This window comes from Strigops habroptila, chromosome 3 (genome assembly GCF_004027225.2).
Source record: "Strigops habroptila isolate Jane chromosome 3, bStrHab1.2.pri, whole genome shotgun sequence".
Lineage (NCBI taxonomy): Eukaryota > Metazoa > Chordata > Aves > Psittaciformes > Psittacidae > Strigops > Strigops habroptila.
In genome coordinates, this window is record NC_044279.2 from 76,226,690 (window position 1) to 76,254,668 (window position 27,979).

Sequence of the window (27,979 nt, forward strand, 5' to 3'; positions counted from 1 at the left end):
ACCCAGCCAGGCTCTGCTCCTATTCATGATAAGGCACAAAATGGATGGATGTCCAGGCAGGGCTTGGTGGTCACTGCAGGATGGACTGAACATGCAGCCATGGACCATCACAGACTAGTTACTGGAAGTTACTAAAATTCCTTGGGATGTTAAGTCTTGTTTTCATCATTACTCCAAGCAGTTTTTGCATCTCAGAGCCTGTTTAATGACAAGGTAAATCTTGCTGCCCCTAGTGTTAGTATGTCAGGCTGAAAAATAAAGATTTGCCATAAGAATACATAGAAAAGCTCCAGGAATAGCTTGTGCATCATTCCCACCAGCCAATTCACCTACATCATACCCAAAACACTCAGCAGTTTTAACATAATTTATTCGTCTTGGTCTTTTTCCTTTTCTTGCATAGGTATAAATTACAATCTGTTGATTAAAAAATAAAATGAACAAAACAGTGCAGCATTTGCAACAGGCTACAGCATCAAATACAAACTCATTTCCTGCCTGTAACCATCTGTTTCTGCAGGGCTAATTCATAACACGTGTGTAGGGCAAATTGAGGAGGGAGAAGAGAAGAGGAAACTGGAGTAAAATAAGGGAGATCTGCTCTGACAGCTGTTTCCCATTTCTCCTGCCTCAAGAGGCCCATCTTCTGCAGCAGCACAAGGATGAAATACCTCTGGGCACAGATGCACATGCTGAAGCAGCGGTTTTATGTGCCTTCTATTCCTTTGCAGCTCAGGAAGGTGTTGCAGCAAGCTGCTGCTGGAGAGGCAGCTGCCTGGGTGCTCTGGCTGCAGCCTGGCACCCATGAGCAGAGTTTGGGTGATGACAAACCGTGTGTAGCCTCACCATGCCTTCCTGGGCCTCCTCATGCAGTTGGCATGAGGAGACCTCCAAAACCAGTACTACCCTTTAGAGAAAGGCATGAACCCCAAGGTGACCTCTCACTGATGGCTCCAGGGGTTTTTACCTCAGAACAGCACAGACTTTAGCCTCCAAAGGACAGGGCAAGCTTGCCCTGTAAAGCCAAATGCTCCCTACCCCATAGCCAGTGGTTAACAGCCCCTTGGAAGAAGCAGAGACCCCACTCCAGCTCCATTCCTGGCGAAAGAGGTTCCCCCTTTCCCACCTCTCATCAGCATGCCTGATTTGCCACAAAATCAAAAAGACCCTGTCTGTCCTGACAGCCCAACGCAGAGGGCAGGGAACTAGAAGGGAAGAGAAGGGGTTTTCCAGCCTTGTGGTTATGGCATTTCCTCCAGCAGCCATAGAACCCCCGGGGAAGGGGAAGAGCTTCATCTCTGCCCTCTATTACTCAAATACAGGAGCTGCTCTGCCCAGCCAAGGACAGGTCTGGGCATTTATAAAAGCACAACTCCCTGTGAGCAGGGCACTCACGGACATGACTCCAAGGCAAGCGGGCAGCTGTAGACAAGTTTAAAATAACTTTGGCTGTGGCTGCCAAGAATTAAGACTATGCTCAATATAGGAGAGAATTTATCCTCACTGGATCTGGCTGCAGATCTGCTCTCTCCCAGCAGCAGGGCCTCCCAGCACGGCAGGGAGCTCCATGGGGTCATTTTAATCTGCTGGAGTTGAGGCTGCTTGGAGCAAGGAAACTCCTCCAGAAGGGATGTGCTACCACCATCCTCATCCCCTCCAGCTGGCATGGAGCGGGTCAGGACTCAACCCCTCTGCCCAACTCACACCAAAGCATGCTGAAAGGAGACACTTCTTCAGCCCATTCCCCTCCTCTCTATCCCTCACCCTACAGTGCTTCAAGCAGAGAAGAGACCATACAGGAATCAACTCATGGTGAACCCCTACTGCTGGTGGTGCCCGGGGAAGGATGATGCCAGCATCAGATAGGGCCGAAACACTAAACATGAGCCCTTTAGCTTTTATTTCAACAAAACACAAGACAAATGGGGAGGCTCTAAATGCCATCCAAGAACATAAGCCAAACTAAGGGTGATGCAGGCAGCCAGGAAATGGAGTGGCCAGATGGCCCTGGCACTCCTCAGCTCAGGGAAGGTCCCCATGCATCCTTCCTGCAGTTCCCTGCCAGAGCTCCCCCCATCACACCACAGGTAGAGGCAGGATTTACATGCCCACTGCAGGCAGAACTCCCTATCCTACTCCAGCACGGCCAGGGAACTGAGCCATGCTGGTGAGGAGGAGGCAGGAGGGAAAGGGAGCCCTTCCAAGAGAAATGAGGTCACCCTGTGCCAGCCATCTGCCACTGGGGACCGGGAAACGACAGAGGCAGCCCTGAGCACTGCAGGTGAGGGGAGGCCCCATTCCTCCCCAAGGTGCAGGAGCATGCTGGCACTTGCAAGCCCTGGGGATTGCCCCATCTCCCACCCATGGAGAGCGTGGTGCAGAGCTCCAGCTCGCTGCAGACAGTCACCTATATACAGATGCAGCCATGGACAAGAGGCCATAGCCACACGTTGCAGTCTCGGAGGATGTCTCCGGAGCAAGGAGGGCAGGATCTCCGGCACCCTGCCAGGCAGCAGTCCACGGAGGACCTTGTCTCCCAGGTTCAGCTACCAAGCCACCAACAACTCAAGGCCTGTATTTTAAACAGCTTTGCTCATCTTATTCTAGCTTATCCTACTGTGTGTGCGCTATTCTCCTACTAAACAAAGCTCTAGCCCTCTTCGCTTCTAAGCCACTTGCCCAAGCGGCGCCACGTAACATTCTCTGGTTAAGTAGAAATCACATGGAAAAAGTCTTTTTTCAACTTTGTTACTACAAAAAAAATAAAATCCCAAACACCCCAACTGGAAAACACCCCCCTCCCTCCCTCCCTCCAAAAAACCAGAATAAACCCAAAAGGGGAAGCAGGTAACAGGAGTTTTCAATAGCATCATCAAGCTTAACACTGGGGAGCAGCCCGCCAGGGAAGCCAACAGCATTGCCAATACCCAGCCGCTGGCAGCAGGAGGGCTTGAGCAGACAGCCAGCAGCACCAGGGCAGGCTCTGCCACAATCAAGTGCCAAATTCCTCCCCTCCTGCCACCCCAAACCGTTAGTTTATGTTAATACTTCATTAATACTGTCTTATTTCCCCTCTGCCAGCCCAGCATCAGAGGTCTGGAGATCTCTACCAGAACCAATGCGAAGGCAAAAGAAATGACCCTGTGTGGAGGGGAGAGACTCAGTGGCCGTGACTGCTGGCTCCTACCTACTCCAGCGGCACCAAGCCGGTCACCACGGTCCCATACACCGTAATGTGCCCAAGCCTGCGTGAAGCACATGGCAAAATTACATACCCCTTTCCCAAGCCCTGGCAACGCTAGGTACACCATTGGAAAGGAGCGGGCAGTGGGGACGAAGGGCTGCACAGACCCGATAAAAAAGGAGCTTAAAAAGTTAAAATGTCCGATACACACTGAAAACAAGCCAGGCTGCGCCAGGACGCACGTGGGATGCTCTTTTGCCTTGCCACCCCAGTCCTTGGAAGAGCGAAAGCCTCACCCCTTAAATCCCAGCTCTTCTCCCCCGCTGTGGGGAGCAGCTGCTGGCACATCCCAGGGTTTCTACGTGCGAAGCGGTGAACCAGACAAACCCCCTCTTGCTGTCAGGCCGGCAGCATCCTCATCCTGCGCCGGGGTCAGTGCGCCGGCTCCCCGTGCACACGGAAGCGGTAAATGCAGGTGTATTCAAGGTGACCCCAATTGCTCAGCACCCGGAGCTCCACCAGCTGGTATGTGCCAATGGTGTCATCCTTGGAGAGAGGGGAAAGGAAAAACCTGAGCCTTTGAGAGCTCTCTGGGGCTCAGAGAGCCCAGGGGTCCCATTGTCTTCTTGGGGTCAGGTGCTCTGAGAGCAAAGCACTTACCTCAAAGTAAAATGTTTGGATGGGGTTGCCATTGTGGTTGTAGGTGAACTGCCCGAGTAGAAGGCCCTCCTCCTCTCCCTCCTCCTTTAAACCCTATGGAGGGCCAGGGAAGCAGAAAGGGAGAACCGGTGGTGATCAGAGAGGGAGACCAGAGGTGCACCCAGGGCGGAAGAGGGAGATGGAGACACAAGCACACTTGGCCTCCACTCCTGCTCTGCCAGGCCAGAACAGACAAATGGGGACAGGGGCCAATGGGGAAGGATGAGGATAGGCGTAGAGACCAAGAGTTACACCTGCTCAATTCCCTCTTCCAGTGCTTCCCAAACCCCCTCCTGAAGCCTAGCGCTTTCCCTCTCCCCTTCAGTACTGCTTCTTCCCTCTCTTCAGTGTAAGACCAACCCCCACAGAGCACCCTACAGCCAGGTATGGGGCTCACTTCCCTCCTTGCGCCCTCCACCATAGCACCCTCTCACCATGTCCCCTTGCTCCTCCCTCAGGTCACTCACATAGACAGCAAAGTCCTTGGGGGCGCTGGGGATGGTCCCGTTGGGCGAGAGAGCTTTTGGGATGTGCTCCAGTGTCACGGCCGTGGGGCGGATGATGCTGGAGAGACGGATGACAGCAAAGCCCTGGGACCCACGGAACGCCCAGCAGTTTCCAGGGTTGACATCTGGCTACAAGCACAAGAGCAAGACACCAGCAATGTTATCACCATCAGTGATATCAGCCTGGCCACTTGCTTAGAGCAAGAGCCAAATAAAACCCACCAAGAGAACCAGCCCAGCTGGCCCTTCTCCTCAGTGAGGTCTCACCCCGAGGGTGCCCACCTGCAAGATAACACGGGGGGACTGTGAGTGGTACCACAGGGGGATGCCAAACAAGCTCAGCAGTGCTGTCCGTGTCTCGTAGGTCTCTGAGCAGCGGGTGTTGATCACACTGGCCCCTGGCATAATGAGGGGACAGCAGCGGGTAAGGGGCATGCCACTCTGTGGTCCCCTACCCAAGATGTCCAGCTCATCCCACACCACCTACCTGCTGACTCCAAGGCATAGTCAACCATCCCCACGCGGTCCTCGCTGTAGCGCTTCAGGGCCTGGTCCACGATGAGATGCACTTGCTGTGTGAGAGCAGAGAGTGAAAGGGGGAAAGGGCCAGGGTGGGCATCCTGCCCCCCAACCGCCTCCACTCTGTGGGGACAGAGAGGGCACAAGGACCTTCCTGCAAACAGCCAGGGGATGAATCACCGTGGCAGAAATGAGAGGACACGCGTTTGGCTGGGAAGCTTCATTAGAGGTTGCTAAAAATAGCCCAGACGAGAGCAGCTGTGCAGCGAAGGGGCAGTGCCCAGGCACGCCGGGCTTGCCCATCCCCGTCCCAAGAGAAGGGCTGGGCCTAGGGCAGGGGGAGTGTTCCTCAGTGGGTACCAGACACAACCTGACAGCCCACTCAGTCCTCCCCAGCACCATCAGCTGACTTTTCCTGTGCCATCCTGCAGGATCCATGGGAGCTCCCCCTTATCCAGAAAAGGAGGAGCTGTCCAGAGCATCCTTCTGGAGCCAAAACCCAGCCCTAGGAGCTGGAACCTTGCAGCACCACTGTGGGTCTAAACTTTGTGGCGTGCATAAAGCTTGTGCAGAGTGCAGGGACTGCTACTCCCAGCTTTGATCCCTCCCCTCCACTACCTCCACAGGGAATTGCCAACAACAATTTCCAAAGCAAGGAGGCTCATTTTTTCCTTTGGTGTCATTCTGCTGAAATGCTTTGCCCCAAGTGACTCAGCAGTGCTGCTGAAGACAGGGGTAAACAAGATGCTCAAACCTTGATGGCAGCTGCCCTGCCTTTTGGGTGAAGGATATGCAAGCAGCAGCTTGGATTTTAAGACAGGAAGAGCACCACAGGAGTGCAGATATTGCCACTGTGACCCCTTGCAGGGCATGGAACAAGCACACCTCACAGTGGAAGCGAGCAGCAGAGAAGGGATGCAGGAATTTCAGAGATGGAGGAGTTTCAGGGATGTTCTTACCAGGTGGGATGTGAGCCCCAGGTTAACGTTCCAGCTACAAGGGCTGTCCCCATGGCTCTGCCACCTGCTAGGCACATGTGCCACCCCCCCTGCACACACACAATGGGGCACAGCCCCTGATCCCACACCTGCAGTCACCATCATGTCCCTGAAGCTCAGCCAACACTCACCTCCTCTGTCACCCCCGTGGTCCCCCCTTGCCGCAGGGCCACTCCAATACCAGCATCCCGCGCTGACAGCCTCCTGTCCTCCAAGACTTTGTCCAGGATTTTACGCTCCAGCGCCTGGAGCTCCACTTGCAAGTCTTCCTGCTGGAGGACAAGCCCAGCAGTGCCATCCCGCCGGGACTGTGACAGGAACTGACTGACCCACGCTGGGAACTGAGCTTCCACCTGAAACAGGGCACAGAGCTCAGCCCCAGGGCAGGGACCCTCATGCCTCCCTCTGCTGAACTTAGTGGGACCAGGGACTCACGTCAGCACGCACTGCCTTCAGCTGCTCCAGCATCCCCTCCATGTGCTTCCCCATCACCTCCTGGTCCGATTTGAGGCCCGCCAGCTCCCTCCTCAGCGCTGCCACCTCCTGCTCCAGCTTGCCCACCTCCTGCTGGAACTTCCCTCGCAGGCTCTCCTGCACCGAGCTGTGCCGAGAGAAAGGCATCAAAACCCTCACACCAGCGGCAGTCCCAGCTCCCCTCTGCAAACAGGGGGAGCAGGTTCATCCCCCCCATGTCCTGTACCCATCTCCAGCCCCAAATGGTTTTAATTCCTGTAGCAATGACCTCCTCTACTGCATCCCATGCGAAAGCATCCCCAGCTCACCCCTCAGCTGAAGGGCCACATTCCCCACACTGGTGCAAAACTATAGTGGTGAAGGTTATTTGCTGCAATGACCCTTTGAGCCCTGCTGGCAGCCAGGGCACTTTCTTGCCAACATACCCACATATCCACCCCTCATTCCACACAAAATTGTGCCTCTCATCTTCTCCTTTGCCCCAAGCAAAGCAGACTTAGAAAACCCTCCTATGCCTCGCTGTGGGTATTGCACCCTGCTACCTGCCTGCCCCTAACAGAGCAGCAGCTCTGCTTGGACAGCCAGCATTACCTCTGCCATTCCGAGTTCAGCTGCAGCAAGCGTGTCTCCATCTCCTGCCAAGAGAAGAGGAAGGGTGAGACACCTGATGCCAGTAGCAGGGATATCCTGCCTGGGTACCACCACATGCTCACCCCCTTACCTGAGAGGTTTGTGCCATCTTCCCTAGGCGTCCGTCTAGATCCCTCCGCACCTCAGCTCGGAGAGCATCCAGCTCACCCTGCAGAGTGAGGAACAGGGGAAGAACATCAGAGCCCAGCCCAACATGCCCCCACCTTCCCACATGCCCCCCAAACCTCACCTGGAGGTGGCTGTTCATGTCGGTGCGGAGATGCTCCTTCAGCCCCGCATCCCGGCGGCTCAACAGCCCCTCCAGCAGAGCCAGGACATCCCCTGGTGGTGGCTCTCCCCCCGCCGCCACCGCTGCCGCTCCCCGCCGCAGCTCCCACCGCGACATCTCGGCCTCCAGCACCTCAAAGCGCTTCTCCAGGGCCTGGAAGCGAGCCAGGAGCCGGTGGTGCCCCTGCAGCAGCAACGGCAGGGTGTGATGCAGCCCCCCGGGGAGGAGCAGCCCCTCAGGGGGCTGTCTGCTCCACAGGGACCCCTGTGACAGGGCACCAAGGCCACCCAGTCCCCAGAGTCAGTGGCATCTCATTCATCTGCTGCTTCCCAGGAGAGAGCAGATGTTCCCCCTACTCCATTTCTGGGACACCCTGGGAGCGAGATGGCCACAAGCTGGGGGAGCCATTTCCACCAGCATGGCAAGGCTCCTTCAGCCATGGGCCACACTGTCCCAGCTCTGGGCAGGCACCCACCCCACCTGGATCACCGCCATGCCTTTCCCAAGGCTTACCTGGTCCAGCGTGGTCAGGTCCCCTGTCCCGGGCATGTCAGGGGAGGAAAGCTTTCCTGCTCCCCACCACGGGAAGGCAGGGAGGTTGTGTGTCGACAGCCCATAGGGATAGAAGTACCAAGCTCCTGGGCATGCAGGGGGATGAGATGGTTAAAATGGCAGGGGACAGGGTGGATGTGCAGAAGTTCAGCCATCAGCATTGGATAGGGCTACCAGGACACCCCAGCACAGGCCTCCTGGAGATGCACCAGGGTACCAGGAGCACTGAGCTCGGGACCGTCCCATCCCCCATGGGATGCTCTAATCTCAGGGCACCAGATTGATCCAGGCCAACTCACCATAGGCAGCAGCAGTGAGGAGCAGGAGGAGCAGCAGCAGAAGCAGGGACCTCTTCAGCCACGGGTAGCGCCTGGAGCACGAAGAAGAAAGAATTGCCTGTAGGACTGCAGCCACCTTCTCCCACCACAATTCTCCTCCGGATGGGGGCCAGAGGGAAAGCAAAGCCCATCCAGGCTCTGGCACAAGACACCCACCCCATGTGCTGGGGTCTATGGGGCACCCCTTCTCTGGGGTCCCGAGGGTTTTCCCTATGCCTCCCCCATCCTGGTGTCCTACCACCATGCCCACCTGGAGAAGGGGACACTGTTCAGGTGTGGAGCCGTGCCAGTGAGGTGGTGCCAGGCAGCTGCCAGTCCCGAGAACAGCCACCCCAGGAACCGAACTGCAGGGAGAGAAACCGAGCCTCAGGAAGCATCCTGGCAAAGATGTCCCCTCCGTCCCCAAGGATGCTCCCACAGTGAGGTAAAACTTCTCCACCCGATGAGAGAACAGCACACACAGCATGTGGGGAGTGGAGACACTGGCAGGGAAGAAAGGTGCTGCTGGAAACACCCCTCCACTCACCTGGTGCAGTGAACACTTGCCAGAGGAAGGAGCCCACCCGGGAGGCTGCGGACCTCAGCCCTGACCCGGAGCTACTCTGGCCTGAGTAGAAGTGACCTGGAAAGGAAGAAGCGAAGCAGTAAGTCACCAAACAGAGGCTGCATCCCTGTCTGTCACCCAGGGTGAAGGCTTTGCATAGGGGGTGGCATGCAGGTAGGGCTGGCAGCACCCTGGGCACAGGTAGGTCCCCTTGGGGAAATTTCCCCCAGCATCCCTGCCACCACAGAGAGGCCGGAGCATCCCTACCGGCATAGTCATCTTCTGAGGAATATCCAGACGAAGAGGTGTAGGTGTCATACGTCTTGCTCTCCAGCAGCCCGTTGATCTTGCTGGACTCTGTGTCCCCAGTGCCTCTTCTCCTCCTGGTAGAGAACTCCCCACCTTCCCCCAAAACACAGGGTCCTCCTGAGAAACCACCCACCATCCCCATCCCCAAAGGGGGCAGGTGGCCTGGGGGGCTGCCCCAACACACCCCTGGTGCCCAAACGACATCCCCAGCTGCTGGGGGTGGAGGGAGAAACAGAAGGGAGAACTCACCCCAATATGCACTGCTGTCCAGGGTATCATCCAGCATGGAGCTGCCCAGGGCAGCGAAGCCCCGGTTGCCTCCCAGGTAGGACTCGCTCACCAAGGACTCGCTGTAGTAGGAGGTTTGGGTGCTGGGGGCAGGAGAGATGCGCTTCGTGCTGCTCGATTTCCTCCTGACCGTCCTGCTGTGGGCGAGAAGAGGCTCTTCAGCCACGCATGGATATGGGAGGGGGAACATCACAGTGCACCCACGGGGCAGAAACGGGGAATTCACCCACCCCCTTGGCCAGCATCACTTCCCTCTGCCCTGTACCGGATGGGGGCAGGTTTTGGAGGGTGCAGCCGCTGCTTTGCGAAAGGCACTGCCACTCATCCGCGGGCAGCTGCCCGCACCACTTCCGCTCGCACTGCTGCGGTTTTCCGGCCCGGTGCTGGCAGCACACCTCCCTCCCGCCATCGGGCTGGAGGCGGCACCAACCCCCCAGCCACCCATGGCAGGGGGGCAGCGGGGAACGCAGAGGTGCCGCAGTTGGGAGCACCCAGAGGTGCTGGGTTGAGGGCACAGCCAGCGCCAAGGCAGCCAGCGGCCATGCCGGAATGCAGCAAGCTCACCGTCATGCTCCCTTCTGCAAGCTGCCAGGGAAGGTGCCCGGTCCGCGCTGTGGGATGGAGCGCCCTTGCCCACGTCTGGGAGATGGGACCCCCCGCTCCCCCTCGCCCCCCACTAACCTGCCGGTGCCCTCCTTGAAGGGGAGCTGCTGGCCCCCCAGCAGAGAGCTGCTGCTGCTGCTGGTCGTGGCATCGTCGTCCCCGGGGTAATAGCGGGTGGTGCTGAGGCGCTGGCTGCGGCGGGACATGGCGGCGGCACGGGACGGGGGGGTCACGGTTCACCTGGGGCGGGGGGGGGAGACAAGGAAGCATCAGCAGGAGGGGACGCACCGGGAGGAAGGACCCCGCTCGCGGAGGGTGCCCGGGGCGGTGCTGGGGGTGCTGCGAGCCCGCCAAGGGGCACCTGCTGCCCCGGGCCGCCACCGCCGGGGCCGGGATGGAGCCGCCCGCCCCACTGCCACCGCGGCCGCCTCCCTTTATAAGGTTTTTTATATATATATATATATATATATATATATATATAAACATACATACTCCCTTCCCTTCTTCTCCCCTCCCACGGGCCACCCAAGCGGGCACCCCCGGCCCCTCTGCGCCACCCCCGGCCCATCTCAGCCCCAGCTCCCCCCCGCAAACCCACCAGGGACTCCCGCAGACCGCAGCCCGACTCGCCGCCGTCCTTCCCCGCTGCCGCCGCTCCGCTCCCTTTTGTTTTGCAGGCGAAGGCGGCCCCGGCCCCCACCCCCCCCGCCCCGGTTCTCCGCCCTCCCCCGTTCCCCCCCCCCTCCGCCGCCGCCCCGCCCCGCTGCACGGCGCGCGCGCGCCCGCTGCCGCCGCTTCCCCCCCCCCATCCCCCCCCGCCCGCTTGTAGGGGCTCCTCGATAGACCGTTCTTTATTGTTATTGTTATCGCCGTTATTATCGTTATCGCTATTATTATTGTTATTGCTATATTAGTATAGCTTTGTTATTGTAATGGGGAATGGCTTTAAGGTGGCAGAGGGTAGATTTAGATTAGATATAAGGAAGAAATTCTTCACTGTGAGGGTGATGAGACACTGGCACAGGATGCCCAGAGAAGCTGTGGCTGCCCCATCCCTGGCAGTGTTCAAGGCCAGGTTGGACACAGGGGCTTGGAGCAACCTGCTCTAGTGGAAGGTGTCCCTGCCCATGGCAGGGGGTTGGAACTGGATGAGCTTTAAGGCCCCTTCCAACCCAAACCAGTCTGTGATTCCGTGATTATCATTTGGGGGGTGATGGGGAGGGCCTGTCCCCACCCCCTGGCTGCCCACAGGTCACCAAATGCCTCAGGCCTGGGGGACTTCCCCACCCCATCCCACGCCTACCAAGGGCCACAAGCAGCCCATGCTGCCAGGCAAGGGGTGGCCCTTGGGCACAAACCATGGGTGATGGTGACCCAAAATGGGGGCTCCTAGTTGCTCCCCAGCCCTGTTTGGGCCCCTGTCTGGGTTTTGCTGGGGTGGATGGTTTGCCATCTGCAAAGAAACACCAGGCATCCCCACACGCCACCCCAACAGCACAGCCAAACCCCTCCCTAAGGCGCAGGCAGCCCCACTCAACACTTGTGTGCCCACGCCACCTCGACCGGGTGCGCAGGTTCTGCTGCTCCCCAGCGCCGTGGCCTCAGACACTCTGTTACCACCCCTCTCCCCGCATGGGCGGCCGGGCCGGCTCGGCAGCAGGGCATGAGCCAAAGCCGGCTGCTCCCATGGGACCTTGAGTGCGGGGCGGCACAGCCGGGACCTCGTGCCAACTCGCTGGGCTGAGACAACAGCCGCCTCCTACGCCCCGTGTTCTAAATCCGACAGCGCCTCCAAACAGATTTCTCTGTGGGAGCTCGGTTGGGGGGGGGGGAACCGGCTGCCTGTGGCTGGACACAGTTGTGGGGCCACGGGGTGGGAACGGCCCCATTGGCTTTGGGTAAGGCGGCAAAAGGGCGTTTATACAAAGGGTTAAAAATATGAAGCCAGTCCTGTTGCAAAACAGCCCTGAAACCTCAAAACCTTTTCCTCCGCATGCCAGGGTTTGGTGCACAGGCTGGGGACCTGCTGGCAGCATAGAGGGGGAGCAGACTGCAACAAACCCCAATTCACAGTCCCCGGCCCCGTTGTGTAACACAGACAGATCCTCTTTGTCTCCCTTTTCTTTCTTTTTTTTCTCCCTTTAAAGCCCATTTTTTGTTCCAGACTAAATCTCCGTTTGGCTTTTCCAGGGCAGCTCTGCTTCCCGCTGCACCAGCCACTCTTTTCCATGCTTTCCTGGGTTTTCCATCACTCCACAGGTGACCAGCCAGGCCAGAGGACATCTCCCTGATGGCACCTTTACCTGGGGACACTGGTGGTGGCTGACAGCGATGGCACCTGTCCCAGCTGACGTAACCCTGCTGCGGATTAACCCCCCCGGTAGGCTCAGGGGATAAGCTGGGTGCTGAGCCACCACGCACTAAATAGGGTGCATGGCCCCGGGTCAGCCCGTCCTGTCCCGAGAGCCACTTTTTCGGGTGGGGAGGGAGCTGGTGTCAGTTCCTGGAGGATTGAGAGAATGCTGGGGGGGGGCGAAGTGGGGCTTATCCCCCCCCCTTGCTGCACCCCCAGTGCTGCAGAAAAGGTGGTGATGCTGGAGATGTGGAGTTTTTTGGATGAGCGGGACAGGGATAAGCAGTGAGTGGCTGAAAGCTCGTGCCTCAGTTTCCCCACACCAGCAGTAGAGAGACTCAGATCACTTTTGGGGGGTCACCAGGGCTTTGCTATACTGGAGGGGGTGGGGAGTAGAAGCAGCTTGCCAACTGCTTGAGTTTGGCAGCTTTTGCTGGGGAAAGAAAGACAAGAAAAATCCCAACCTTTTCGTAAAAGGCTTTAGAGGGCTGAAGAGACATGTCCAGGCAAGCAAGGACAGGCCAGGGCTGGGAAAGCAGCCCTGGTGGGGGAGATCTCAGCTCATCTTCTCCACTAGGCCAACCTTTTTATTTAAATACCCTCCCTGTCCCAGCTATCCTTACAGCCACTTTCCTGGGGCATCACACCACCGGCTCCTGCGCCGCCGAAAGCCAATGCTATGCACGCCGCTCTCCGTATCACCCTCACCAAAACACCCCAACCCAGCAGGGTACCAACCCCCCATCACACCCGTGACCCCACATCGTCCACCAGCACCTTGTCTGGGTGGGCTGCCCCAGCCAGGCAGTGTCCCACTGCCGCCAGCACCTTCCCCAGGCGCCGGTCCAGCGCCCACAAGTGGGGCTCAGCCAGGACGGGGGCCAGGGGGTCGGTGGCCAGTGCCTCCCGCAGCAGGTCGCTCAGGCGGTAGGGTGGGGTGGCCAGCAGCTGCAGCCGCAGGTAGGTTGACTTCTTGATGCTGATGAAGATGAGGAGGGAGAAGGGTCTCAATCCAGGGAGTCTCTTCCCAACAGCAGCACTGAGGCAGGCGGTGGGAGCCCCTTACCTGCAGCATTGCCGGAGTGGGGCCAGGATGGACAGTTCATCACGTGAGTGAGTGCCAAAGCTGGGGGGAAATCCCATCAATGGGCATCAGGGGAGCATGGCCCCACAGCTCAGAGCCCAGTGTGGGGAGCATTTTGGCACAACCCATTTCCCTCCACCCCTTTGCCAGAATTGCTTCCCCCTCCCCAGCTTTACCCACGGCCGTTGTCCAGGTGGAGCAGGAAAGTGTCGTTCCCAAACTTCTCGAAGGTCTCGTAGTGGTGTCGATCCATGTTGCCTGCAATGGGGCAGCAAATGTGCCGTAGGGTGGTGGGGACATGGAGCACCCTCCTGGTGTGAGACCAAAACCCAGAGGCTGGGGAAAAGGGCTGGGGACACCCCTAAGGTGCCCATTTGGTGGTCATGGCCGTGGAGGGACCCAAGCAAAGCCCCAGCCCCTTCTCATCCCAGCAGCCCCATGGAGGGATAACAGCAGCAAATGGAGCAGAAGTAATGGCAAAGGCACATCTGCGCAGCCAGGGACGAGGAGATGGGAAGCTCTCCAAGTCAGATGATGGTGGCGGGACAGCACAGGGAGGAAGGACCATCCCTGGGAACACGAGAGGCAGTGCGAGCCCTTTGCTCTCATTTTGGGCAAGAGCACAGCTCTGTGCAGCCTCAGCAACGGTTTGGCCAGCAAACGTCACAGGGCACAATAGCAGGGGACACAGAGCTGTTTGTGCCTCTCGGTTCCCAGCGCTGGCATGGCAGGGCTCACCCATAAGGAAATCGAGGACTGTCATGTCGATGAGGTCGAGGAGGCGATGTCCCCTGTCATAGGGTGGTGTCTCTCGCACCTGAGCGCAGTAGTTGGGGTTCAGCTCCCACCTGTGGGCAGAGGCCGGGTGGGGGACGGGGCTGTGACAGCAGTCATGGGGCAGCCCCCTCCTGTCCCACGGTTCTGCTGCTCCATTCTTCGCTATGAGGGAGGTGAGACACTGGCACAGGTTGCCCAGAGACGCTGAGGCTGCCCCATCCCTGGAATGATGGGGTTGGATGGGGCTTGGAGCAACCTGGTCTAGTGGAAGGTGTCGCTGCCCATGGCAGGGGGTTGGAACTAGATGATCTTTAACATCCCTTCCAACCCAAATCATTCTGTGGTTCTATGATTCCATGCCCCTGTGCCCTCTTCCCCACCCTGTGACCCAGCTCACTCAGCCTTCTTGCTCTTGTGGTAGGAGCGGCGCCAGGGGCTGCGCCAGGAGCGGCGCTTGGCCAAGGTCTTGTCGGGCAGCAGGGCGGCCATGGAGCCCTCCAGCCGGTCCGGCTTGCCGCAGAGGGCGTGCTCGGTGGAGCAGTAGTAGGAGCACTCTCCGTAGAAGCAGACGTTGCCCACTGGCCAAGGGGACAAAGCAAAGGTTGACAAAGAGCAGGAAGACAATGGGCCTGCTACCCCCATGCACGGTGGTCCAGCTGACAGCCAGGTGAGGATGCTCCATGTATCGTGGCCATGTGCCACCAGCAAAGGAATGGCAGGGAAGGCCTTTAGGAGCAGAGCCCCATGGCAGGGGACCCAGTGGGAACTGGAGCAGTCCTCAAAGGGACTGTTTGCCCCAGTGCACAGGAGCCTGGGCAGGAGCAGCCGGCTCCAGGTGAGCTCCATGAGGAGCAGGAGACGAGGCACAGCATGAAAGCTCACCTGGGGAGATGAAAAAAGTCTTGGCCAGTTTCTTGTCCGTGGTGATGTCACGAATTTCCTTTGTTATATTGACCAAACGGCCAGAAACTGGGGGGATTCGCCGGAAATCCAGGATCCTGAAACACAGAACTTGGGACCATTCCTTGCCGACCCCCAGCTGGTTTCACAGCAAGTTATTAAACCCATCATGAGATGCAGGTATCCCTCACAGCAGGAAGGAAGAGGTGGGATGAAGGAGCAATTTCTTTGCCATTTTGCTGTCATGGGAGAGCAGAGTTGAAGGCAAAGCTTGCACTCACCTGTCCAGGTGGAAGGCTGCAATCTCTGCATTGTGCCGCTCAAAGTCCGAGAAGTAGAAGAAGTCGATGGGGGTCTCCTGGTCCCGGGTTTGCCTGTGAGGAGAAGGGAGGGTGGAGGTGATAGCCATGGGCAAGGTCACCCCGAGCACGACCTTGGCTCCAAACCAGCCCTCGCCCTGTGTCCCTGGTGCCAGTGGAGACACGGCCAGACCCAGTCTCCTCCAGTCGCTCCCTGCGGGGTGGTGCGGCCTCAAGCCCCCCGGCCAGGCCCCCACGCACTCCCTGCTCCCAAGCCGAGGGCTGGGAAGCCCTCAAGGACTGGAGGGTCCGGGGTGGTCCTCATGGACCATCTTCTTCTTTCCACCACTGGAGGTCACTACCCCATCACAAGCTGCGCCCAGCCTGCCGCAAGCAGCATCAGGGAAGGCGAGGGGAAGGGGACCATCCCGCTCGCCTCAATTTTGAGGTGGGGGGGATGAAGCGAGGCAGAGCACGAAGCATTTCTCCCTTTCTCCCTCCATTCTCTCCGCCAGCTGCTCCTCGCCACCTAAAGGGACCGCGCAGGGAGGATATGATGTTGTCCCCGGCTCTACTCACTTCATGGGCTTGAAGAGGGCCTGCCCATAATTTGGGAACGTCATGATGAGCTTGAGCTGGGTCCCACCAGACTTCTGGACTGCGAGGGGGCACACAGGGATGAGGGAGGCGGGCAGCAGGCAGTGGGGCAGGGGTGCGGGCAGGGGTGCAGGCAGGGAGGTGGTACCCGAGCTGACGATCCTCTGTGTGGCCAAGTCCCGGAGGAGGGTGGGCATCAGAGGGTCCTGGCGGGGATACAGTTCATAGCGGTTGATGCCGACATGGAATTTGAGCCAGGTAGGGTAGGTGTCGTAGGCCGTCTTCCCTGCCGGGAGGAGCGTCTCGGCTTTACTGCTGCTGACCCTGCAGCCCAACAGCCACCGCCACCCCAACGACAACAACAGAGTTTAGTTGGGATGGGGTGGGTCCCGCACCCCAGGCCCTTCCTGAGAGCCGGCAAGGCCCAGCATAAGCCCTGGATGTTGGTGAAACCCCTCACGCCGTGTGCCCTTGTTGGGGCTCCTGGGCAGATCCCACTCATGGCTGGTGGCCATGAAGACCTGCTGGGATGGCTGGATGTGTCTTCCCTCACATCCCTTGCAGAAGTTCCCTGGGCTAATCCTGCTCCTTTCATCCGTGCCTTTATTTCCCTCCCGGGCAGCTCGTCTCGTCATTTTTCCCCAAGTGATTAGCTCTTGGGCATACAACTGGCTACACCCCCATGTGCTCGCTGGGGACACACATGCATCCATAAAACACAGGTGAAGGAGCAGGGGCTTCCCAGCCATCCCTAGCACCAACCTGGACTCCCACCCTCAATGTCTGGTTCCCCTTGGATGGGTTTATCACACAGCCCTGGTTTCCCTGGGGGGATGAGTTTGCGTTAGCACTATCCCTGCCTCTGTGCCTCCTGCAAATGCCAGTTTCCTGGCATTCGAGGGGGACTCCTGGGGGTATCTGCCCCCTGCTCTGCACCAGCACTGCAATGGGACAGTCTGACCAAGGGCATCTATAACCCAAATCCGTGTCTCTCTCTCTAGGAAAAAGCAGACTGTGCCCAAATTCCACCAAACCAGACCCATCTCACATGGTTATCCACAGGAGAGGTGGCTCTCAGAGACAACGCAAATGCTGATTTCTGGAAACCAGTTCTTAAAACAGCTTTTACTCTCTCCCAGTTTTAGCAGCCACTACGATTGGAAAGTGTGCTTTCCATAAGGAAGCTGCTATGTGTTATCAACACTAAAGCTTTTAATATCTTCCCTCCTAATTAGAGGTTAGTAGTCCAGTGATAAAAATAGGCAGTCGGCAGCGGTGAGTCACCATACGGCCGAGCCTAAAGGGGTCAGGCGATGCCCTGTAGCATACAGGACAGGAACAGTCTCACAGTTGGAGGTAACCTACATTGCAGGCTTTGCATCTCCAACGTGTTGGGAGAGGGGGATAAAACTGGTTAGAAATCTGGACTGGGGACTTCCTCATATGCAAAGAGAGAGACCAAAGGCTAGTCTGCACTGGGGAAGGAAAGGAGATGAGGAGATCACCTGAAAGATACCTTACATAAGACTATGAATAATTCAAGAGTCTCCTTTGGCTTTGCTGTGTGCTACAGGCTTCTGGGCAGCAACCCATAAACTCAGGGCTGAGACAAGACTTGATGCATGAGAAGAGTGAGCTCAGCAGTCGGGGCCCCTCTGGGGTTAGCATGCTGATCTAAGCAGAGAAATGATGCGTTTGGTCCCTGCCACTTGTCCCCTCAAACCCACCTATCCCCCCAAAGCAAGCCAGGGCTGAGCTCGCTCCTCACCATTCGTCACTCCCGCTGCTGCGCAGGCTGAACTTCTCCATGGGGTTGACAACAAACAGCTTGTCTTTCTCTGTCACCTCTGGGATTGGGATGTTGTAAAGAGGATGCTTGAAGAGTGTCGCCAGCTTCGATCTCTCAGTCAGGCCTGCATTCCCTGCTCCGTGCTGGCGCTGTCCCCCCAGCTCTCCAGCCCTTCCCTGTGCCTGGGAGCTCTTCTCCAAGGAGCTGTTGCTGCCACTAAAATCCTGAAGGATTCGCAGGCTCAGCTTTTTGGGGCCGGCCAGCATAGGGCTGCCTGACCGGGCACCCAAGGCTTTCAGTGCTTTCGTGTCACAGCCACAGTGCCTGCAGGTTGCAGGGAGAGCCAAATCCATCACCAGGTGCACCAGGAGGGCCAGGAACAGGAGAAAGAGGAGACTGACTTTAAATTTCCTTTGGAAAAGCGTTTGCAGCCGGCGTCGCATCTTTCCTCACCCGAGATGCTCAAGCAAGAGGTGGGCACCCACCTGGGGCTAAGAGAACTGTTGTGGCTACAGCCTCCGTGCAAAAATAGGAGCAAGGTGTTCTGGAGTTAGAGCATCACAGCAGAAGAGCAACCAGTGCAATGGAAGAGTCTCAGGAATGATCTGTCACCGCAGCACCTCGCAGGGTGACACCGCTGGAATGGCAGCAGGATGGGGTGGGAGGTTGAGAGGGGTTTGTCAGCGCTGATAAGGGGCAAGCTGGCACCACCAAGGTTAGTGTGAACAGGGCAAGTTCCAAATCAATAGCCACCAAGCTGGCTCGGGGACAGCGATGTCTGCAGATAAACCCCGCACCATCCTGTCCCTCTGTGCTGTCACCCACACCGGGCTGCAGAACCTTTCTTTACACCTACCCTGCCCAGCACTACATAGCCCCTTTCCCCACATCCATCATATCTGCACACTTCTAATCCAGGAGAGTTTTGCTCCTGCTGCTCAGCCAGGGCAACTTTATCACCCTTACACATCTAAGTGATTAAATTCACTTGATCTCAGTCCTGTTTCAAAGCCACTCAGGTAAAATGAAGAGGATGTGAGTATAAGCATCGCTGGGAGGGGAAAAGCTGGGCTCGGCAGCATAAGGAAGGGCTGCCAGGCAGGTAAAGTTCATGGGCAGAGATGCTTGCAGGGCCTCTGAAGCAGGCAGGGGAGGTGGGCAGGCAGGAGTGGGGATACTGCCTGCTCCCTCAGGCATCAGCACAGAAGGGCAGCAGGACCCTCTGAGGACTGGGGAGGACTGGCAGCTCGTAGAAGGGAAAGGCAGCCCATTTTTATAAGGAATTCACTTTTCCAGTGACACCCAGGGACGCAGAGCTGGGCTGCGTGGGCAGAAGGTGTTGGTGACTTGTAAGGAGCGAACTTTGCATTTGTGAAGGGACAGAGGTACAGAAACACCCGCAACAAGCCTGGGGGCTTGGGTATGGAATCCAGAGCAACATTTTTCCTCTTTTTGATTTCCCAAAGGATGCAGAGGGCACGTGAAATCTTATGCATCAGGTGGTCCTTCCTCACTGTGTGAGCAGCCAGCTTGGACACCCTTGCTCCAAACCAGTGAGGGTATGACAAGCAGTAGGCAGGAGGGTGTACACCGGAGGGGCTCTTCCACTGCCATCCCTGCACTACCCTCTCGCTCACGCTGCCCTCTCTGCACCATCTCATGCCGGCTCCGTCTGTGCCAGGCTCATCCCTCTCCCAGGCGGTGCAGAGGGAACGCGGTGTTCCCGGTGTTCTTGGCTCGCCATGTCCCACAGTGTGACAGTTGCCTGGAAACCGTCTGTGGCTGACACCATCAGCCGTCCCAGATTCAGCCAGCCCTGCATTCCCTTCCCGAGCCTCGCGCTGACAAGATGGCCGATGGAAGCCGGAGTGATCCAGGAGGAGGAGAGTTTTCCTGCCTGGCTGATGAGCTTGAAGCTCTGCAGAAGGAGCTGGGTGAAGGGGAGCAGATGGCTTCTCCCCCCAGGGAACGGAACATGGCGTCTTGCTCCGGAAGGTTTGCTGGATCCAGTCCGGACGTAGGGTTTGGAAAGAAGGCACCTAGGAGGGGCTGTAGCTGGAACACGGGATCGTTAGGTCATTGCTTAGCAGAAAAAAAACACCAACAAAAACCATGTGCTAACCGCTTGCATCAAAGGAGCTGGGCTCCGCTCCCAGAGCAGGGCCACAGATTTCTTTATTCCAGAGCCAGCCCTGGGAGACCAAGGGAAGAGGGAAACCCCCCCTCTTTCCAGTGCCCAAAACCAGCTCCAAACTGAAACCTCCCTTGCAAATCCTGGAGCCAGAAGGGGGCAGAGACCCTAATGGGCTGTAGCCACCCTACTGACCAGGAGTCCCATCCCTGGGCTAGGGAAGCTTGCAATCCTACCTCCCCCCTCCTTGATTTAGCATCCCATTGGAAAGTGGAAGCAGGGGGATTAGGTGGGGGCACTTCTCACCCTTAGCGCTTCAATGCTGGCATTAAAAATTAACCACAGGATTTTTCAGCGAATCAGACAAGAGCCTGCAGCAACGGGGAAGAGCTAGAGAGCTTCAAAGCCTGCCCCCATCGCCTGACATCGTGTGGACGTACCTTGTTGCCATGACATCATAACGGAGAAGCGGTTGAATTTGCACCTTTCTTCCCATCTCCCCCTCCCCACCATCTCTTCCTCCATTTTCCCAGCACCTTTCTCTGCTTCCCAGGAAGTTCAAGTCACCCCTGGGGTGGAGAAAGAGCTGTACATCCAAGGACATTTCCACTGCTGGCACCGAGTCAGGACTCCCCAGCAGCTGATAATGATGTTTCCCATCTCCCCTCAGCAGGGAAGGATGAAGTCATGAAGCACAGCCCCCTGAGCTGCTATCGCAGCTTTCCAGGATGGGCAGATAGAAAGGGTCATTTCGGCTGGCACCGATGGATCACCCTGCGTTTTTCATCTCGTTTTCTACATCTGACTCAGCCTGATGCTTTGATGGGTAATGGCAGCAACATGCAGGGGGCAGGAAATGAGAGGGAGAGGAGAACACAATAGCAAGCCACCTGTTGCCAACTTCCCAGCTTTCTGCTGAACATTTGTAAGGTAAAATTCTTCAGCAAGAGGCTGCAGTTTTATAGTCAAAAGCAGGTAGGCCCTAGAGGCTCCAGAGCATCAGTGGCAGGGGTGTCTCTTGCAGGAAAACTCAGGAGACCATCTCTGATCCGTGAACTGGCTTTGAGCAACCTGGTCTGGTGGAAGGTGTCCCTGCCTGTGGCAGGGGCGTTGGAACTAGATGATCTTTAAGGTCTCTTCCAACCCAACTATTCTATGATTCTAGGATACAAACATGCTCAAAAATGCGCCAGTTCCACAGCAAAAGGAAGGCAAAAGTCATTCTTTTAACATACAGGGGCCAGCACAGCATGGCTCAACTTGCAGGGGGCAGGAACATCAATACATCTTATTGACTACTTGCCTCAAAGCAGGGGCCTTGACACAGCTGTGTTTTAGGCAGCTGAGGTTCATGCTTTCTTGTACAGGGCACACAAACTGGGTAAGATGGGTTGGCTTCTTCATAGTAACATCTTGTGGGAAAGCTGTTACCCTTGGAAATAAAATAGCCTGCTGCTCTCCTGTGAGCCACCTTGCACTTACCTTGGGGGAGTTACAGGGCGGGAGTCGCAGTAAATTCACGCCTAGCTCACCTCCATCTGGTTGCACTCTCATGCTTGGAGAAGGCTGGGGAGCAGTCAGCATTTGCTTACTGCTGATGCAGGTCATGGAGACATTAGCTTTGGCCAGCTGGTGGCTAAAGAGATAACAAACTGGCAGCAAGACCAAAAGATTGTGTGCTGAGGTAAGCAGCTCCCTGTGGTCACCTGCAGGTCACCATGACCCTGCAGAGATGCTCATGACCAGCGTGTCTGTGCATTTGCACACAGCAGTTAATTATTCATTAGCGTGAAAGAGGCACGCTTAAAGCGACTGTGGCATGGTTGAAGGTACCATCATGCTCCAAAGCAGGGCATTCCAAAGATGCTGGCTTTACCTTTCCTTCAGAACCTAGAGGAGGTAGAAAGCTGTGGAAGAGAAAACAATCTTTTCCAAGTGCCAGCTGCAAAGTGCCAGGCAACAGTGCTATCTTCATGTAAAGGCAGCCAGCTGGAGCGAGGCAGTCACCACACCAAGAGACAGCCCAAAGGATTTGGACTCTTCTACACTGCACAGCCATCCTGCCACTGTGGTCCACCACACAGGGCTGGTATCATGGTACCAGTTACGCACCCCCCCAATCTTGCAATTCCCTTCCACCTGATCCATAGGGAATTATGTGTGAGGATGCTGGGCCCAGCCAGCACAGATGGTCCAAATTTGAAATAATTTCTAGTTGTCTTCAAATTACTCTAATTCCTGGTTTATAGAAGAGCTCCTGACATAATGGAATGGAGGAAGGACATCTCTAGCATCACACTGAGGTTCAGAATAGGAGCAAAAGGAATTGCAAGAGCCTCCACCAGTTTGATCCACTGCAGGCACTAATACAGAAAGGTCCTTCGGACTTGAACTATGGACTTGAGTGTGGCCTCTTATAAACCACAAGGTGTGAGTGGTACTGCTGGTGACATTCTGAGAGGAAAACTCTGAAAATCAAGGAAGCCACAAACACAAAGGTCAGAGCAGAGGCACACTGGCTGGGCAGAGGATACCAGCATGCTGCCTTGCTGCTACTGCTTAGATAGCTGAGTGGACGTTGGCCAGCAGCACTGTGGGCCTGGCCTCATCACCACTGCTTGCACTGGTGAAAGGCACTCAACAGGGAGGATGAGGTCGCCCAGGAAACATGCAGGATGGAGGCTTGTCACTGTCCTCTGCCCGAGCTACACCATTGCTTGCTTACTTCCATGTTTTCTGAACTATTTTCTTTCTTGTCCTCCACTTTGGGATCTTCATTTTAGAACAGACACAGAAAAGGACATTTTACTAAACTTTTATTGTAAAAACACAGTTCCCCAGATTTATATAAATAAGCCATGTGCGTAACATACACTGACGTTCACTCCATCCTCCAGCACTGACAGCTTTAAAAAATGAAACAGGCTAAAAGAACACAAGCCCAAAAAGACATGAGGCTTCTGATGTGATATCTCACATGGAGCCTCCTTCCTCTCTCAGCCTCCAAACAAGATGCTGAAAGTACACAGCACTCGCAACACCCCCAAAAACTGACAGGGAGGCATTTGAGCCTTATGAAGAGTTCTCACCCACTCCCCAGGCATCGTCAGCCGCCTGTGTTTTCATGCTATCTCAGTAAGCGGTGGGTGAGAAAGGAGGGGGCAGTTTGCATAGCAACCTCCTACACCCAGACAGCTCAGCTGTTGTACCCTCCCAAAAGAAGCAGGGAAGGGCAAGCCGGGTCTGCTTCCCTGTGGCTCACACCTCCACGGGCAGCCGTGGCACTGCCAGTTCTGTACAGGCATCTCAGAAGCAGGGAAGATGGTATTCAGAGAGACAGGTGCTGGGCAAAGCCATACCACACGGTAGTGGGGAAGGCAGAGAAGAGAGGACAAGACGTGGAACAAGTGGGAGAGAAAAAAACCCATAGGGCTAGATAGCACCTTTCCTCTTTCACTTCCCCCTCCTAGCGCTGCTGTACGGCTTTGCAGCGTGTCGTGAGATTACCTGTTCCCCACCTCCTTCCGGCTTCGGCTCAGACACCACGGAAAGAGCCACAGACAGATGAGAAATCCCATGAGCAAGGACAGGACAGCTTCGCAAGTTTATACACACGCACACACGCAGCAACTATATGTATCCCATGAAACTGTTACGTCAGTATGGAAAGGAAAAAATCTTGACATTTAACTATTAAAAATAAAGCCCCACCTCCAGATTGTAGAAAACCTGTCAAGAAAAGGAAGAAATCTCTTGTATGCAGCGAGTCTGGGACCCAGCCAGATGTCAGGAGCACTTCCAGACACACACAGCCAGGCTGCCACCAAAGAACATGTAAAGCAGATTCTTCACCTCGTGAGTGATCTCAAAGCCAAAACCTTCCCCAATCACCACATGCCAGGAGGACCCAAATTTCTTGTCCATCGTCTCTTTGATCATCTTGGCAGCACTCTGGAGAACGGTAAGGAGAGCACAGGGTGAGACAGAGCAAACAGTGAGATTTTATGCAAACATCCCCCTAGTTGTCTTCTCCCTTCAACAGACTACTCAAGCCACGGGCAGCAGGTACAGCCGCTGCGCTGCAGGAACTGGGAGCTCCCCAGAGCTACGCCTGAGGGTAAAGCAGGTCTCTGTGTTTACAGCAGCCTCTCACACAGCAGCTAGGAGAAATTAAAGAACTGCATCTAGCAATCATTTCCCTCATTCACACAGTCTGAAGCAAGAGTTCTGGCTTAGATGCTGCCAGAGTTACGTGGGGCGCAGTGAGCATGAGAGGAGATTCAGGTCACTAAGCTGCGGCTATTTTTACAGGAGTCCATTTTGTTCTTCCTCCAGCTAATTACCAAAACACTGAAACTAGGCTGACTTTTAAAAGGCTGTTGCTTCTTCCAGATCACAACCTGCTTGATCTAAAAAAAGGAGAAGATTTTGCAGTGACATGAGGTGTCTCAGGCATGATGGGACACAAGGAATCTCTGGCTTCATAGCTTTGCCTTTTTGCTCCAACATAAAACTGCTCTGGCAACAAGCAGCCTGTGCCATGCCCATGGAGCAAGGTGTACCTTCCTTTACCATTGGTTATCAAAGTTAAGGGCAACCTTTCCAAAGGCTGTAAATTCTGCATCACTCCCTATTTATATGGTCTCAGTAATTTCCTTCAGGAGGCTAAAAGCCGAGAGAGAAGACTTGACAGACTGTACCTAAAGGCTCAAAGACTCCCTAAAACAGGAGTCTCCACACAGTTCTGAACCAAGCCCTTGGGACACAGGGCATTTTATGATCAGACTGGAAGCATGTTACAGGAAAGGCAGAATAAGGAAAGGGGTATGGTTTGGCAGGCAGCATTGCTACTGATCTCTGCTTCCTGCAGGAAAGCAAAGTGCTATTGCAGATCTTGCTGACGAAGGGAACCGAATCTAAGATCTAGCCAAGATCTTTGCCGCCTTCTACCCTTGCTCAGTGCAGAAAGAGAGTAATAGGACGCCAGGATGTGACTCCCCTCTGCCCTGCACCCTTAGCCCTGCTTCTGCAGGTTCCCTGAGCCGCAGCAGCCATTTTGGGATGTGGCTAGTACCTCGTTGTTGGTGGCGTATTTCTCACACGCCGTGACACACAGCTCCATGGCCTCTACACGCATCTCCTCCGGCATGTCTGTGTGCTGGAAAGAGAAAACCAACAAGAGGAACTAAGCAGAAAAATAAGAGCTAGACACAAGACAACAACAAGTAGCCCTCACTTTTGCACAGGGTATAGACTGCTGGGTGAGGGGAAGAGGCAGCTAGTCCCTGTGACTTTTAATGCCTGCTTCAAGGTGGGGAGCATCATCAGCAACACAGGCTTGTCTGTACACCAAGCATTTCCACTGTTTCAGAGAACAGTAAATATGAAAATGCCCTATTGCATTACAAGTGATCCATTTGTTCCTTTGTCCCAGCCAATGTAGAATTCTTCTCTACCTAACATTAAGACCAGCACTAAGTAAGCACAGCTTAAAGGAGGAGGTAAATACATTTGTGAGTTTTACTGTTATAAGGTGAAGGGAAAGCATGCTAATTCTGCTCCAACCACAGTCCTTAATTATTGCTATAAGCATAACAAAGCGGTCAAAGTTACACAGCCTTTTCTTGCTCTTCTGCTATCTGGCTGGCTAGTGAGAACTTTTACTCCAGCTCCTCTAGCAAAAAAAAGCAAGCTGCATCCAGAACATGGAAGACGGCTCCAAAGGCAGCATGTTCAGTCTATCAGATGGATCACTTGGCCCCAGGCTTCCCCTGTCTGAGGGGAGGGAACAGTGGCTAATGAATTTCCCTGACAGAGGTCAAGGATAGGGAGAAAGCAGCAGTGATGACCAGGATCCCACCACAGGACCATCAGCACGCACGTGCTCACAGCAGCTACTCAATGGGAGAAATTCTAGTTCAGAAGGTTGGCAGAAGGAAGATAGAATTTCATATCTGTAACACTGGTAAATGCATAATCCATCCCCCTTCTTACCCTGATCAGTGGAAAGGTGTGAAGTCTTTTATATTCAGCCTCCTCCTTTTTCCCCTCCCCGGTGTCTGCCATGGTCCTTCCACAGTGACCCTGGGAGGGAGTGGAAGGGCTGCCTGGAGCTCAGCAAGGTGCTGCAGCACAGACAGCAGAGAGGAACACGGCTCTGTGAGCACAGGCAGAGCAGCTTCAGCAGGAGGGGAAACTTCTCAGCCCAGGCGATGCTGCTGGAACGAAAACAAACACAGGAAAGAGTAAGAAAGCTTTGAATTAAAATGGAAGGCCAATAAACTATTACAAGGATATTTTTAAACCCATCTTGGTTACTTGCTGTTGCTCAGTACCATCTTCACCCCCCACGCACTTAAGAGTGTTATCTTACAGACCACTAATGCAAACAAATTTAAAAATCATATCATTTTCCATAAACAAGGCTTCAAGAGCACAGCACTTCCCAGAAGCACCAATTGAACTTGAGGGAAGAGCCGAGTCAGGGTACAGCTTCCGACAAGGGAGGGGAGAACAATACATCAGCCGACTGATTAATTCCAAAAAGATTTTCCCAGGACACTATTATCTGTGAGGGTTTCAGCCTGCGCACGACAAGTGAAGGGTAGGAGTGTTTTAGGAACAGGATTGGTGTACATGTCTGGACGGAAATAACAGGAACATCTTGGTCTGGTTTGCACACTTGCTCCTCACATCCCCAAGCATTTGTCAGCTTGGGAGGACCAGATAGGAAAACCTGCCCGTGCCTCTGGGTCCGATTAACCAACCTGCCTCTACTTGGGCAATGCAGAGGCACAGCACTGTCTGACTGGCAGATTCAGAACACTTCACTGCCATCCTGCCCATGGCAGGGGGTTGGAACTAGACAATCATAAGGCCTTTTCCAACCCAAACCATTCTGTGATTCTATTATCTTCCCTCTGGTTCTCTCACCCAGAACAAAGCGCTTTCCTACTCAGAAGAAACAAGGGTGATCCCATATTAAAAAGAAAACAGAACAAACGTGGTGTCAGGCAACACTACACAGACCAAGCATTTATGCCAAGCGTGTAGAGCTGCTGGCTAAAGCACCAAGTCTCACAGACTGCCGGCTCTCACACGGGGGACCACGAGACCTACAGACATCCCCCCTACAATCCCCACAGGACAGAGCCGCCGCCCGGCCGGCACCTGCCTCCCTTAGCAGGGCAGAGACCGGGAGCCACTTCAATATCCAGCTTCTCCCTAGGACGGCCGCGAGGCCACAGACCGAGGAGGGCCGGGGGCTGCCCCGTGGGCTTCCATGGGGAGAAGCCGTTTAAAAGACAGTGCAGGGAGGCAGGCCGTGCGTCCAGAAAGGCGCGCCACAGCCCCGGCCGGAGGCGGGGCCGAGATCGGAGCCACCGGTCACCGAGGGGGCACGGCAAGGAGGAGCCCGCAGCGCGGCACCACCGAAGGGTCGGCACACGGTCTGAGAGGGCCGCACGCCCGAAGCGGTCCCCTCACGCCGGCCCGCCGCCACCAGCCGCACGGGGAGGAGGGAAAGAGGGGCTCGTCAAGCGGCCCCGGGCGGAGCAGGGGGAAGGGGACGAGCGGGTTCCGGGCGCGGCCTCACCTGCGCCGCCGCCGCCGCGGCCCGCGCCGCCACCCCGGTGCCGGTTGCTAAGGAAGAGCCGTGCTTGTCGTAGCAACCGGCGCGGGAAGTCCCACCTACCTCACCGCCCATTGGGTGCCAGCGCACCGCCCGGCGCATCTGATTGGTGGACTGCCTTGTCGGGTACGGCGCGGGGCTTTGGGCGGTGGCGGGGGTGGCCGCGGGGCGCCTGTCGCTAAGCGGCGTTTCTCGCGGCCCCAGCCTGGCGCCCTCCTCTGGCCCGGGGCTGGAACAGGGGCGTCCGGGAGGCTCCCGGCGCTCCCGCCTTGTCCAGGGTTTCGGGTGCGTTTTGGCTGGGCTGGCAGCAGGGATGGGCCCTGAGCAGCACCCGCAGCCGAGCTGCCTTGATCTGGACCGTTTCCTAAGTTAAACCCCCTTTGGGGCGTGGTTCTGTCCTTTGTTCTAACCAACAGGGGTAAATATTGGAGCAGTTTGGGGCAGTTCAGTGGTTTTTAATGTGTTTTCATTGTACGGGAGAGGATG

The 27,979-nt window shown here is 56.0% G+C and overlaps 3 protein-coding genes across 7 annotated transcripts; all 3 read right to left on the bottom strand.

The window, feature by feature from the left end:
* Nucleotides 1-352: 352 nt before the first annotated feature.
* On the bottom strand, nt 353-27,835 carry SUN2 (Sad1 and UNC84 domain containing 2). Of its 4 annotated transcripts, XM_030478184.1 has the most exons (19): nt 27,825-27,835; nt 12,937-12,942; nt 10,012-10,173; nt 9,292-9,467; nt 9,001-9,135; nt 8,716-8,811; nt 8,440-8,533; nt 8,151-8,221; nt 7,813-7,937; nt 7,261-7,482; nt 7,102-7,179; nt 6,972-7,015; nt 6,342-6,507; nt 6,038-6,259; nt 4,877-4,961; nt 4,672-4,787; nt 4,351-4,518; nt 3,845-3,937; nt 353-3,730 (listed from the first exon to the last, which is right to left on the bottom strand). In XM_030478184.1, exons 3-19 carry the CDS (start codon nt 10,137-10,139, stop codon nt 3,617-3,619), a joined length of 2,133 nt encoding a protein of 710 aa, XP_030334044.1. In that variant the 5' UTR covers nt 10,140-10,173; nt 12,937-12,942; nt 27,825-27,835; the 3' UTR covers nt 353-3,616. The 4 variants fall into 4 exon arrangements, with proteins under 4 accessions (XP_030334044.1, XP_030334043.1, XP_030334045.1 ...); XM_030478183.1 differs by lacking the exons at nt 12,937-12,942; nt 27,825-27,835 and adding an exon at nt 10,532-10,632; XM_030478185.1 differs by lacking the exons at nt 12,937-12,942; nt 27,825-27,835 and having other exon boundaries at nt 9,292-9,464; nt 10,012-10,352.
* LOC115604784 (extracellular serine/threonine protein kinase FAM20C-like) lies at nt 12,944-18,369 on the bottom strand. The gene is made up of 10 exons (XM_030478188.1): nt 17,712-18,369; nt 16,092-16,267; nt 15,926-16,004; nt 15,329-15,421; nt 15,030-15,145; nt 14,545-14,725; nt 14,109-14,218; nt 13,547-13,628; nt 13,353-13,412; nt 12,944-13,265 (listed from the first exon to the last, which is right to left on the bottom strand). The coding sequence occupies exons 1-10, from the start codon at nt 18,173-18,175 to the stop codon at nt 13,031-13,033; spliced, it is 1,596 nt and encodes a 531-aa protein (XP_030334048.1). The 5' UTR covers nt 18,176-18,369; the 3' UTR covers nt 12,944-13,030.
* DNAL4 (dynein axonemal light chain 4) lies at nt 22,663-27,551 on the bottom strand. Of its 2 annotated transcripts, none has more exons than XM_030478189.1 (4): nt 27,458-27,551; nt 25,858-26,078; nt 24,938-25,021; nt 22,663-23,814 (listed from the first exon to the last, which is right to left on the bottom strand). In XM_030478189.1, exons 2-4 carry the CDS (start codon nt 25,927-25,929, stop codon nt 23,650-23,652), a joined length of 321 nt encoding a protein of 106 aa, XP_030334049.1. In that variant the 5' UTR covers nt 25,930-26,078; nt 27,458-27,551; the 3' UTR covers nt 22,663-23,649. The 2 variants fall into 2 exon arrangements, with proteins under 2 accessions (XP_030334049.1, XP_030334050.1); XM_030478190.1 differs by having other exon boundaries at nt 23,449-23,814; nt 25,858-26,081; nt 27,458-27,499.
* Nucleotides 27,836-27,979: the final 144 nt, after the last annotated feature.